The following is a 14,222-nucleotide window of genomic DNA, read 5'->3' on the forward strand; positions in this document are numbered from 1 at the left end:
ACCAAAAATGGTGATTATTTTTTCTAAAAAAATAAGAATAGAGATATACCGAAATACTCAAGAAAACATCTAGTTGTGTATTATATTTTTTTATTTATATATATATATATATTAAGAACTTTAAATTTTAAATAAAATTTGGCTAAACCGATCGAGAAAATCGTTCTCGCTTTGTACCGGTAACAGAAAATCGGCCTGAAAACTACGTTTCGATGCACTGGTGCAGTAGAACGACATCTACTCCATATTTGGGATTGTAGAGGATCTACAGAAGGATACAACAGGTCATCCAGTACATCGGTGTAGCACTACTTACTGCAAATTGTTACTGTGGTGAGCTTTGCAGCAGACAAGTGCGGCTAGCCTCATGCTCCGAACGAACATATTGTACAACTAGGTGAGTACCCATGCGTTGCAATGGGGACATATAATATCACGGTAACTTATGTATTATATGTCTCCGTTGCAACGCACAGACACTCACCTATATATATATATACTTATATTTGGCGATAATATTGCATATGCCGCCGTTTTCTTAATCAAGGCTAATGGCATCTTCTCCTCTTGTGGTTTAGTAGAACTATCCACTAAAAAGGTACGGACTAAAAGAACAAAAGAAAGTGGGAGCTAACACTATGCTGACACTCAACTCTCTTTCTTCCCTATATATCCATCATCACTTTTCCTTGGCTTCTAGTATTCCTGTTACAACCACAAGCAGCGAAAGGAGAAGGGGGAAATTAGAGAGAAAGGGCAGGACGATAAGTAAAGCAAAACAAAAAAAGGATGTTATTTGAGAAGCAGCCTAGTCGGAATAAAGAGGACTGTTAGTGCTTACTATGATTAGGCTAGGGTATCACTCGCTTCCAATGCTGAACTTTACATCCCCATGGCTCCGTGATCGGAGGACAGCCTGCTCATTGCATTCGGAGAGAATCATTTCACTCGTGGATGACAGAATGTTCACGGACATAATCGGCGCCACGGAAAAGTAGAGTAGAGGCCTTTCCAACGCACCTGCGCATGGGGAAGAAGTAGGAGCTGGGCGAAGGGATTTCCAGCGCAGGGGGCGGAGATGGTTACTGCCGACGTCGATCTTGCTCCCAACAAGGGACGCGGTGTTCTCATGCTCCGTGGCGGCGAAACTGTCGTGCACGAGCGCGGCAGACTTGGTAGGGGACGCAAATGGGCTATCCGGCAAGTTGTGATCTCCACTGTTGACATGGAACAGGCAACGATCAGGTTTTGACATGCTCAAATGTTGTTGAACTTTTTAGAACTGATTAATATCAATATACATATAGGATCATGATTCATGAAAGGCAAGCATGGGAATCATAACTAACAAGGAAGAAGAATGATGAAATGGGTTGTTTAATCCACCTTTGGTCGCTATCAGCGGCGTCAGGGCTCGCCTCGCAAGCAGATTCTTCCTTGTCGCCACCGTTGAGCTTCCCCTCCAGAGCAAACCCACTGCTCAGCTTGAGCTGCTCTCCTGTCAGCGGCCAAGGAATCACATTGATCAGTAATATTTGAGATATGGTTTGGTTTACCGAAGTGACCAACGAACGCGTGCTCCTCCTCCGCGACACTTACCGGACTCTAGTGGCGACTCGACTGCCATGGTGCTCAAAGGATGGCTGGACGCGAAGGCATTGGCAACTGGTGTTGGCAGTGCCGATGCCGCTGCTGCTGTCGCAGCTGCGCGAGCCTTGAGGTCGAGCAGCTGGAGACCCATGAGGCGGCGGCTCTGGAGCTCAATGGCGTGCTGAAGTTCGGCAGCCTGCTGCTGCTCCTCCAGCTTCCGACGCAAGAGCAGCTCGTTGGCGCTGTTCGAATGCTGCAGCATCCTCGCGCCTGACCATCACCACAACAAAACCAAAACCATACCCAGGTATCAGCGACTGGAGAACACAACCAACCAAAGATGAAGAGAACATCGTTCGGGGTCTTCTTTTACCCGGTCCTCGGCACGGCGCTGACCCTCGCCCTGCCCCGTGACACCGCCTCCTTCTGGCTAACCTTCTCAACCTCCCCCCCCGCCTCCGCGCTGCAGTGGCTGCCCCGGCCGCAGACCGCCTCCGCACAGCCCTTCGCCGGTCGATCCCCACTCCTACACCGATGGCGCGCACCCGGTGGTCTCGCGTGCGACGCTCGCCTTCTAACTCGACTTTGCCGCCTCCACCATACACGCCTCCGCGGTGCTCACCCTCTCCGCGCCGCACTCCGACGACCTCCTCCTCGACACCCGCGCCCTCGCCGTCCACTCCGCCTCCACCCACGCCAACCCACCGGAGCCCATCCCCTTCTCCCTCGCCGTGGCGCCTGACCCGGTTCTCGGCACGGCGCTAATCCTCGCCCTGCCCCGCGACACCGCCTCCTTCCGGCTCACCTTCTCAACCTCCCCCGCCGCCTCCGCGCTGCAGTGGCTGGCCCCGCCGCAGACCGCAGACCGCCTCCGCGAAGCCCTTCATCGGTCGATCCCCACTCCTACACCGATGACGCGCACCCGGTGGTCTCGCGCGCGGTGCTCGCCTTCTACCTCGACTTCGCCGCCTCCACCATACACACCTCCGCGGTGCTCACCCTCTCCACGCTGCACTCCGGTGACCTCCTACTCGACACCCGCGCCCTCGCCGTCCACTCCGCCTCCACCCACGCAGACCCGCCGGAGCCCATCCCCTTCTCCCTCGCCGCGGCGCCCGACCCGGTCCTCGGCATGGCGCTGACCCTCGCCCTGCCCCGCGACACTGCCTCCTTCCGGCTCACCTTCTCAACCTCCCCCGCCGCCTCCGCGCTGCAGTGGCTGGCCCCACCGCAGACCGCCCCCGCGCAGCCCTTCGTCTTCTCGCAACCCTTCGTCTTCGCGCGGAGGGAGCGCGGGAGGGGGCGCGCTGGCGATGGCAGGCGGGCGCAGCGCGTGGGGAAGACAACATTGATCCGGCTGGGGCGTGCGGCGGGCGGGCGGGATGCGACCGGATGAGATTTGCCGTCGAAGGAAGGAGCACCATCGATGGAAAGGAGCGCGGTGGGCGGGCGGGATGCGGAACGGCAGAACCGTGCACCACTTGCACTGTGGACGCCTACGGTACACACTTAATTAGTAGTAGAGATTTTACACGGTACATGAGCTTTTGGTACACATATAATGCATATGAACTAACAAAGTTCATAAAAAATTCTGAAAAAATTCATATATATTCTTTCGATAGCGCTCCAATTATGTACAAAATTTTAAGTTCAAATTTATTATACTTTAGCTGTAATTAAAAAGATAAAACTTCTAACAAGTTTAAATTAGAAATTTGGCAAAAATGTTCTCTTTTTTATTACAACTAAAATATAATGAATTTAAACTTAAAATTTTGTATATAATAGAAGTAGAATAAACATAATATATATTTTTTTCATATTTTTTATATTTTATTAGTTTACATACATTATATATACACCAAACACTCATATACACATGATATGTTTCCTTTTTACACGACGCAGCAGCCATCAAAATGGTATCCAATTTGAACGCAGGTCGGCTGAACCATGCCTTCAGCAGTTCGGCTGTGCAAACCGCGTAGACCCGTTCCGGTGCAGTTTGTCTGGAGACGTCCAGCCGGACCTACATGTCAGTGACCTACTGTCCGTGGATATAGCCTAACTATCAGACATGCAGTACCACCCTCTCTGCAGGGATCGAGGCAGGCAGGCCCATTCACGAGCCAGCATCCTCAAACACGCGATGGTTATTGCACCCTCTGACTGACGCGTAGGGCCACACCTGTGGACTCGAAGTGAATGCGGTCAAACATAGTTCGCGCAGCAGTAGCGCATTTTTAAACTGCGATGAACCCACGATAGAATTGACGGATGTACCCCCACCACGCCCCCAGTCCCCCACTGTTGATGGTTTGATGGTGGCCTACCTACCTGGCAGAAGCGCAAATAGATGAACAATCCGAGGGCCATTCTGCCTCCAACTCCTCGAACTTTCCCGCCTGAAACCCTCTCGCCTCCCTCGCCATCTCCTAAAATATAGGGCCACAGTCCAGGACCCACTAGTTTCTGCTCTCGGCCTGTTCCCTTCTATTTCTCGCCCCCTACTGATTAAATTTTCTTCGCACGAGGAAAAAAATCAAGTGGCAAGGTATTTGTTTTTCTCTTCGAGTTGCTCTTGATGGAATGCTAATCCGATAACTGCCGGGAAGGATTTTTTTTGTCGTTTTTTCCTCTTGTTTTGGTATGATTTTTTTTGCGGTACGGCAATACTTCATCTGAATCCATAATGAGAGGGTGCGATTTCTGCCTGTTTTATCGCACACTCCCAATTTGTGTTGCTAGTTTGGCACTATTTCTGGTTTAGGGTTCTAGTCTCGTCGTGTGAGGTAGGACTAGTACTGATCTGATGAAGTGTTTTTTAGGGTTTTAGATCGATTGCTGATCTGGATTCTTTGTTGAAACATTTTGGCAGGGCTTGATCTGGTGGCCGACCCATGGTGGAAGGGATGGTAGTGGCCGTGCCGAATGGGGTGAAGGCGGATGGCGCCGCCGCCACCGCCGCCGCCGCTAAGGCAGATTCTCCTAAATCCGTTCTGGAGGACGAGGTGATTCTCTGGCCTAGCGGATTCATGTGTTCTGTGTGGGGAAGTTTTCCAAATTTTTTTTACCTTTCGGGCTGTTTATATACTGACTGATGTTTTTTGGGTGCCAAATCAGAAAATTTCTGAATCCAAGAATGGGAACGCCTCCTTAGCCACGGAGCCAGTTAAGCAAGGGGACGAGACCTCGGACGATTTTGTGGATGCAATGATGTCCCTTCCTGTTGACCATGAAATCGACAGTGCCGATGTGCCCCCTGCTGTTGAGGCAGTCAAGGACGAAGACCAGCTTCTGGAGCCTGCCAAGGAGGAGAAATTTGATGATTTCCTGGATGCAGGTTTATCTATACCTATTGATCTTGAGGCCAAGAATGGTGATGTATCCCTGATCACAGAAGCAATGAAAAAGGAAGAAGAACAGCTCGAGGAGGCGCGGATTAAGGCAGAGGAAGAAGAGGAAGCCAGGAAGAGGGAGGAAGTTGCAAAACTTGCTTTTGATCCTGAGTCGCGGTATAGCAAGTTAGATGAGCTACTGACGAAGACACAACTATTTTCAGAGTTCCTACTTGAGAAAATGGATAAAATCGCCGATGTATGCATATCTCATTGTGTGCTGACTGTTTTTATTCTTCTTTGGTTAGTTATTTGTTTCTTTGCTGATGATCATGCTGTTGCATGGTTGTTAACCAGGAAGTTGTTGAACCTCAAGGTGAAGAGTCACCAGTAGAGAAGAAGAAAAGACGTGGCCGAAAGAGGAAAGCTAATGCCACACCACAATACAATGATGTGAGTGCAGGATTCGTAAATTGTTCCCTGTCTTATTTTTGCTTGGTGTCTTCTATAGACAGACTATGGGGATGTTGTGTTGGGCATATAATTACTACTGCAGTGTCTCGTCTGCTATTCTAAATTTCCACCAATATGCAGTTTTTTTGTGCATGTGTGGGAGCCATTGCAGGGATGATGATGTGCTGGTTTGTTTCAGTTGTAGGCTTGTAGCATCTTTCTGTTATACTTGACGAACTAAATTATAACTAAGGCGTTTGAGGATGGGTCAGCATAGGTGCATCTGCATTCCTCAGGCATAAGAATTAGGATATCAATACATATTTCATGGTTTGTTTGAATTTTGTATAGAATTATGGTGCTTGCTCTGTAAGCTAATACACAAGAAAAGAAGAGTTGACAAATAAGTAATGCAGATTAAACCTTATGTTAGGTTTTTATCAGTTCTGACAACCGTAAACAATTTTTTTTTCTTCAGAAAAAGGCCAAGACAGCAGTGGCAGCCATGCTTACAAGATCTCGTGAAGATCGTCTTGCTGATGACTCTACTCTCTCGGAAGAAGAAAGGTTGAAAAAAGAGCAAGCCAATCTTGTGCCTTTAATGACTGGTGGGAAGTTGAAGTCGTACCAGATCAAGGGTGTAAAGTGGCTAATTTCATTGTGGCAGAATGGGCTAAATGGGATACTTGCTGACCAAATGGGCCTTGGGAAAACAATCCAGACAATTGGATTTCTTGCTCACCTGAAGGGCAAAGGCATGCATGGTCCATACTTGATAATTGCTCCTCTTTCCACTCTCTCAAATTGGGTGAATGAGATCTCGAGGTAATTATCTCAAGGCATTCTTTCAACACCCTTATCATCAATGGTTTCTAATGCTGATACACTTGATTCCAGGTTTGTTCCATCTGTTTCTAGTATCATTTATCATGGAGATAAAGTGGCCCGAGCTGAGATAAGAAGAAAATTTATGCCTAAAACTGCTGGTCCTGATTTTCCTATAATAGTGACTTCATATGAGATTGCTATGTTAGATGCAAGGTTTCTTGCTCACTATAGGTGGACGTATGTTGTTGTGGATGAGGTGACAAAAAAAACAGATGCTGTATATTATTGCTCTTTTATGGCCTTTTCCCTTCTTTGTATTCATGTGTCAGTTCTATGATTTCTACAGGGACATCGGTTGAAAAATTCTAAGTGTAAACTATTGAGGGAGATGAAGCGCATACCAATGGCTAACAAGCTCCTTTTGACTGGGACACCCCTCCAGAACAATCTGGCAGAGCTGTGGTCACTATTGAACTTCATTTTGCCTGATATATTCTCATCCAATGAGGAATTTGAATCATGGTATGATTCACAGGATCACTTCAGCTGGTGTCGGATTCCTATTTGTACTTCTTTTTTATGTCATTCCATTTGTAGTCAGTTTTAAGCACTGGGACACAAATTCCAATGACTGGGTGCACTTTTGCACTCATCAGTGACTTATGCATAAATTCTGGTGTATATCTAGAAAAGCTAGAACGGCTTACAATTTGGAACAGGAGGTAGAATTTTGGCTTAGCTTTCATTGTATTCTGGCGTGCTTTTGCACAGCTTTGCAAATTATTTCAGATTCATACTTCATAGAGGATTGGTTTCTGGTCCTTAAAAACCATATTTGTTCGGTAAACCGACATACTACGTTCTGTTAAAAGAGTACCCAAGTGCATACACAATTTCATCATCATGCTCTGATGTACATGGTTAGAGACATTGAATAATAAAGCCTGTAATTGTTTATTGGGACGTCTAACCCATAAGAAGGTTGCTCCAGTTAAAATGCAATTTTCTGGAGTATCATACTTGTTGATGATATATTGTGTACTCACATCATATTTGTTGCCATGTCAATCATCAGGGGCGACGGCAGGGGGGCACATGGGGGCAATGTCCCCCCTAATGCTCCCCTAATTCTATAGGATATGTTAGGTTTTTAGCTAATTCTTATGTAAATAGTGCAAAAAATGCTTCTAACAGCCCCCCTAATCTAATTTGGTCCCCCTAATTTTGGATCCTGGCTTCGCCCCTGTCAATCATGCACCAACACATTCATAGATGGATGACAATTATATTTGGTTCTGAGTTCTTACATACTAGCTAAAATGCACTGATGGTTCTTAGTAATGTTAACACATTTTTTGAGGAATAACAATATATAGATGTATAACATCACAACTTGGCCATTATTTCTAAGTATAAGTATTCCATGCATTATATTTGATTTGTTCTGCCTTTGTTGTGATGGCACCTGTCTTCCTGAAGGTTTGATTTTTCTGCGAAAGGAAGTGAAGAACCAGAAGAAAGTGAAGAAAAAAGAAGGGTTCATGTTGTTTCAAAGCTTCATGCCATTTTGCGCCCATTTCTTCTGAGACGGATGAAGGAGGATGTAGAACAAATGCTTCCACGGAAGAAAGAGATAATCATTTATGCTAACATGACTGAGGTTCAGAAGCGAATCCAGGATCACTTAGTTGAGAAAACCTTTGATGTCTACTTGAATGATGAATCAGATATTGGTATCACATTTGCATTTATTCATGTTTAGACTTACATTCTATTACATCTCTAATGTAAGAACCTTGTAATTTGACATTATTTTGGTTTACCAGTGTTGCGTAGACCTGGCATCAAGACAAAGCTAAATAGTCTCTTTATTCAATTGAGGAAGAACTGCGCCCATCCTGATCTTTTGGAAGCTGCATTTGGAACAACAAGTATGCCTGTTTTTTTTTTGTTATTCTGCGTGCTTGTTTTCTTCAGATATCTATTTACATTGTATTCTATTTGTGTTTTTGCAGGCCTTTATCCACCTGTTAATAAGCTTTTAGAGCAATGTGGCAAATTTCAGCTTCTGGACAGGCTACTAACTTCCCTACTTGCACGCAAGCATAAGGTATGGTTTTAATGAACATGTTACCCAAGTTTGTGTTTTTTTAGTATTTCTTAACTAACTTTAGATCAACTGATATATGTTTGTAGGTTCTAATATTCTCACAATGGACAAAAGTTTTGGACATTCTTGAGTATTACCTAGATTCAAAAGGCCTTGGGGTTTGCAGAATTGATGGTAGTGTTAATTTGGAAGAGAGGCGGCGGCAGGTAACATGCTAGCCTGTGCCAATATATTACTCCTTTCATTCCAAATTATAAAATATTGACTTTTCTAGATACATTACTTTTGCTATGTATCTAGATATACACTCATGTGGGAGCCTCCAACACTGGATCTGCCCTAGATACACACTAAGTCTATATGCATAACAAAAAGTGATGTATCTAGAAAAGCCAAAACGTCTTGTAATTTGGGACGTGTACTATTTTTCTAAAGAACATCTAAACTCTGAGGATTTGCACTGTGTTAGATATCTTGGTACATGTATAAATTTATTTCCCTTGTCTGAATTAGAATTTGCATTGTTGCATGCTCTTGGTATTAATGACTTTTTACTTGCACCATTCTGATGGCACTTGTATGTGCTCACATATTCTTTATTTTGTTGATACTGTTTGTGTTCAGTTCGATTGTTATTGACACTTCCCAATTTCTCATTTAACATCGGCACATCCAAGTGGCAAATTCTTTAGTTGGTCAGCACGTAACATTTTCTCTCCAACAATCCAACCACAATTTATGAAAACCCATCGTTTACAGTAGCAAAGAAGCAAGCAGTACCTGTCGTTGGGTAAACACAAAGAATAACAAAAGTTGCCTTTTGAGCTTTTCTGTTGCTCCTTTTTTTTGCTGCTCGATAATCGTCTATCTGTCGCTACTTTTACTTCACAAAAAATCTTTTGTTACTGTTTTTTGTTGCAGATAGCAGAGTTTAATGATTTGAATAGCAGTCTGAATGTCTTTATTCTGAGCACACGGGCTGGCGGACTTGGTATCAACCTTACTTCTGCTGATACATGTATCCTTTATGACAGTGACTGGGTAATTTTCTGTCAAGACTACTATACTCATCAGAAAAAAAATGTTTACAAGAAAGCCTTTTTTTGCTGGCTACTTTCTTTGGCTGCTGATTGACTTATTATGCTAGTTGTAATATGGTGCTCGTTTACTCGATCCTCCAGAATCCTCAGATGGATCAGCAGGCCATGGATCGATGCCACCGGATTGGTCAAACACGCCCAGTGCATGTATATAGGCTGGCTACCTCATATTCTGTTGAGGTATGCTTCAGTGATCCGTGTTTTCAGACTTGTCACTTTGGCTACTGTCTCAGGGTTACTCAGCTTTTCACCTTTGCAGGAGCGGATCATCAAGAAAGCTTTTGGGAAGTTAAAGCTAGAGCATGTGGTGATAGGCAAGGGACAGTTTGAACAAGAAAGAGCAAAGCCTAACGCTTTAGAGGTAACCATTTTGTCCAAACTCCTAAGTATATACAAGTGGTTGCCACTGCGTAGACGCAAAGCAAATGCACACTGGAAAATTGTCGTTGGTACCTTTTTCCCATGGGATGCAGGAGGGGGAGCTGCTGGCGCTGCTTAGGGACGAGCAGGACGAGGAAGATCGGATGATCCAGACCGACATCAGCGACGAAGACCTCTTGAAGCTGATGGACCGGAGCGACCTGTCCGGACCACCTGGTGCTGCCGATGCCGCTCCACTGATCCCGCTGAAAGGCCCTGGCTGGGAGGTCGTGGTCCCAACCAAGAGCGGTGGCGGTATGCTCTCGTCGCTCACCAGCTGAGCGATGCCGGCACCATGTTTGGGGTGCCCATTTTGCTAGTCACTCATCATGTGGACGATGGGGCGCTTGTTGGCCGGTCGCCGATCAGGCGGATATTTTGCATGTATGCCCCCCTACAAACTGTTGATCTGGGTGTTGAGCCTGCAACAGTAGGGTTAGGTTATTTCCTCCCGTGTCCGTGCCAGTGACACGCAAGTCGGATTGAGTTATGCTGTGAACTTCTGATGAGTCGCTGCAAGCTGCCTTTCTGACTTGAGCTTTTTGCTGCTTCTGTTGCTGCGTTCTATGATGTAGTAACAGTAGCTGATGGTTTACACCAAAGCGGAGATGGATGCCCTCTATGATGTAGTCCTTGCTATATAACTTGAACACTGATGTGATTTTCTGTAGTGTCAACTGCCATGCTTTATCGGTTTTAGTGTCCTTGTCGGCAGAAGCGTTGCACCATTTTTGTGATTTGTGTCCGCGTGTATGGTGCCACCTTGTGGACGTCTCTTCTGATGAAATAGAAACTGTTGTGCGAGAATGAATCCAGGACACTGCATTCTTTATTGCTTCTGATATTTATATATGTAGAGTAAAAGAAGTGTGCGCTGGTACAGGATACGACCAGACGCCTCAATGGAGAAGTGGATATGTGCTATCAAGGGTCACATCTCTTGAACCTGTGCTATCAAGGGTCACATCTCTTGAACCTCCCTTGAACGTTGGCTGAGAGCAGTAGTAATTGTTTAGATCCCGTAACACTCTCCCTTAAGCAGTTGTCCATCATGTACATCCTCTTTTAAAACCTGTAGGTAAAAGGTGGTTTGCAATAATATACTGTGTAACGTTCTAGAGAAATCCAGTGGGAAAATTTTGGAGAAAATCAACAGTATATGATGTCTTTGATGTCTATCGAAAACCCTGATGGGGAAAAAAAATCAAGAGACTGACATATGCTTGTGTTGACATTGATCATTAAAAACCTACCATGAGAAAACATGATAGTAAAACTCATAGGAAAAGAGTACAATGTGATGTTAGTATTAGGTTGGTCAAAGAGATACTCCCCTTGATGCAATCAAATCTCTAAGTCGACGCATACCAATACCCTTAAGGCCTAGTTTGGGTACTCTAGTAATGAGTGGGATTTGAGTGGATTGAGATGTATTGACAGAGTATTTGATCTATTGGGGATTTACACCCTCTCCAATCCCTCCAAAACACTCTAATCCCAAAGTATCCAAACTAGGCCTAATACATATCCGAAATGTGGAATAAGGTAGCGACTTAGTGAATAACTCTGCGAGATTGTCACAAGACTTAGTTTGCATGACCTTAATCTCACCACTCTATTGAAGTTGATGAGGATAGAATAACTTGGGAGAGATATGTTTGGTAACATTGCTCTTAATATAACCTTGTTGCATCTGAGCAACACAAGATGCATTATCTTCATAGATAATATTGGGTGATTCAATGAAATGAATCCCACATGATGATTGAATGTGATTAATCACCCTTCGAAGCCAGACACATTGATGTGAAGCTTCATACAAGGCAATAATCTCTGAGTGATTAGTGGATATTGTTACTAGAGTTTGCTTGAGGACTTCCAAGAAATAGCAGTTCCACCATTCAGAAATACAAACCCAGTTTGAGACCTTCCATTGTGGGGGTCTGAAAGATAACCAGCATCTGTGTACCCTACGAGGCTAGGATCTTGATTTCTTCCGTAGAATAGACTGAGATCTGTCGTGCCATGGATGTATCGAAGGACATTTTTATTTCAGTCCAATGGCGTTTGGTAGGGGATGCACTATATCTAGCAAGTAAATTTACTGCAAAAGCAATATTGGGTCTTGTATTGTTTGCTAGATACATAAGTGCTCCAATTGCACTAAGATATGGGTACTCAGGACCTAAAATCTCTTCTCCTTCGTCTCGTGGTCGAAAAGGATCCTTATCCCTTTCAAGGGTACGAACGATCATTGGAATCTTAGACGGAAATGCTTTATCCATATTGAATTTACTCAATACTTTCTGGGCATAAGTAGACTGATGAATGAGAATGCCCGTGGGAAGGTGCTCAAGTTGCAAACCTAAGCAAAATTTGGTTTTACCCCAATCCTTCATCTCGAATTTCGTCTTTAAAAGATTGCGTGCCTCATCAATATCACGTTTATGGCCGATGATGTTCAAATCATCTACATATACTGATATGATGCAGAAACCTGTAGAAGATTTCTTTATGAAGACACATGGGCAATCATAACTGTTAGAATAAACCTTATCCATAAGGGATTCCTTCAGTCGGTTGTACCACATTCTCCCTGACTGTTTTAAGCCATATAGAGATTTGGTGTGTTTAACACAAAACATGTTATGATTTTTGTCATTATTCGGTATAGGTATTCCATCAGGAACTTTCATGTATATGTCCGAATCTAGTGACCCATAAAGATAAGCGATCACGACGTCCATCAATTGCAGAAGTAGACGTTTTTATACTACCAATGAAATTAAATACCGGAAGGTTATTCCATTCATAACAGGAGAATATGTCTCATTGTAGTCAATGCCTGGTCTCTAGGTAAACCCTTGAGCAACTAATCTCGCTTTATATCTCACAACCTCATTATTCTCATTCCGTTTCCATGTGAAAACCCATTTGAATCCAACATGATGGATTCTAGGAGGTGTAGGTATCACAGAGGTGAATACCTTTCTTTTTGCTAGTGAGGTGTAACATCCCAAAATTTAATCCCAAGGTTAGAAACCCTAAATCTCCTAACCCCCTCCTTGATTATCTCCTAAGACCCCACCTCATAAGGCATTTTATTCATCACATGCATACACCATGGTTGTTAGTAGCACCTCACATAGAATATTTTGGACACCCAAGAAAATATAGACAAATTTTTGTTCAAAAGAAAAAGGAGATTAAAAGAAATAGAAATAGAAAAAGGAAAAATCCCCCCTCGGCTGGGCCGGATCCGGCCCAACCCTTTCTCCCTCTCTCCTGCGCGCCCGTTCCCCGCTCGGCCCACGCGACCCATCTCCCGCGCGCCCGCTCGCGCATCGCGCTCCTCCCTTCCCCACTGATCGGCCAGCCCCACCCGTCAGCCGTGCCCGCCCTCGCTCCCTCGCAACCGCCCTCTCTCTGGCAAGCGGGCCCCGCTTGTCAGCCCCTCCCTCGCGCCCGTGACCAAGCTATCGACGCGATCACCGCCGGCCGCCGCTCGCTCTGTTGCCTCGCCATTAACGCGCTCGCCAGCAAGGTTTGGCGCCTTGCGTCCCTGTCTCCTTGCGCCTGCCCGAGCCATCCCGTCACCACTGTGCGCCATCATCGCCGCCGTGGCAAGCTCACCGGTGCTCGCCACCTCACTCCCCCTTCCCCTTTCTAGCCGCCTATAAAAGGACCGCCCGAGTTCCATCCTTCCTCACACCGGCCTCGACCACTCCCTCTCCCCCTCCACTGGACCGAATCGAGCCGTGCCGCCGCGCCCTTCCTCCGCTCCGGTGAGTGCTCCCTCCCTCCTCTGGTAGCCTAGAGTTCAATTTGTTGGGCTCGCAAGGCTCACCGCTCCATCACAAACATGACACACCCTTTCCCTTCACCTATTGCGCCCGACAGCCTCACCAGCGACCCCACCGTCGCGGGTGCCCGCCACCTCATCGTGGACCGGTCGTCCCGAGAACCCTCCAACCAAATTAACCCCTCCACCATGATCCCCTACCCCCACCCGTGCTTAACCACCTCCCCGACCACCCAGAACTGGAACCACGGCGGAGAACCGCCGCGGAACTTCACCGGTGTCCGGTTCTCCCCGCCGTGAACCGCCTCTCCCCCCCGTCATCCCCTAACGCCATTCCCCCTCCTCGCTGGCACGTGGGCCCACGCCCACAGTGCCGTCCCCGCGCCGTCCCCCGCTGGTGGGCCGGCTGGGCCGCCTGCCCGCGCGCGCGCCTGCGCTCGGCTGGGCCAAAATCCCCCTGGCCCAGTTAGCAGGAAATCCCTTTTCTTTTTCCTTTTCCATTCTTTTTTCCTATTTTCATGTATTTATGCATATATCGATATTTTATGCACCAAAAATAGTCTAAATAAATTATAGGG

The 14,222-nt window shown here is 45.9% G+C and overlaps 1 protein-coding gene and 1 long non-coding RNA gene across 3 annotated transcripts; one reads left to right on the plus strand and one right to left on the minus strand.

Annotated features, from left to right (window-relative positions):
- Window positions 1-221: 221 nt before the first annotated feature.
- On the minus strand, window positions 222-1,217 carry LOC118476168 (uncharacterized). The gene is made up of 3 exons (XR_004855581.1): window positions 1,021-1,217; window positions 842-916; window positions 222-705 (listed from the first exon to the last, which is right to left on the minus strand). It is a non-coding gene; the product is annotated as an uncharacterized lncRNA (long non-coding RNA).
- Window positions 1,218-4,096: 2,879 nt separating this feature from the next.
- On the plus strand, window positions 4,097-10,647 carry LOC100273981 (uncharacterized). 2 transcript variants are annotated; one of them, NM_001148367.1, is given in 15 exon segments: window positions 4,097-4,147; window positions 4,472-4,604; window positions 4,717-5,190; window positions 5,289-5,384; window positions 5,863-6,209; window positions 6,282-6,468; window positions 6,559-6,734; window positions 7,692-7,945; window positions 8,039-8,143; window positions 8,228-8,322; window positions 8,409-8,528; window positions 9,244-9,363; window positions 9,504-9,602; window positions 9,682-9,783; window positions 9,896-10,647. In NM_001148367.1, coding segments are annotated over 14 exon segments (2,514 nt in total). In that variant the 5' UTR covers window positions 4,097-4,147; window positions 4,472-4,493; the 3' UTR covers window positions 10,124-10,647.
- The last annotated feature ends 3,575 nt before the right edge of the window (window positions 10,648-14,222 follow it).

The sequence above is a fragment of the Zea mays genome, chromosome 1 (genome assembly GCF_902167145.1).
Source record: "Zea mays cultivar B73 chromosome 1, Zm-B73-REFERENCE-NAM-5.0, whole genome shotgun sequence".
NCBI lineage: Eukaryota > Viridiplantae > Streptophyta > Magnoliopsida > Poales > Poaceae > Zea > Zea mays.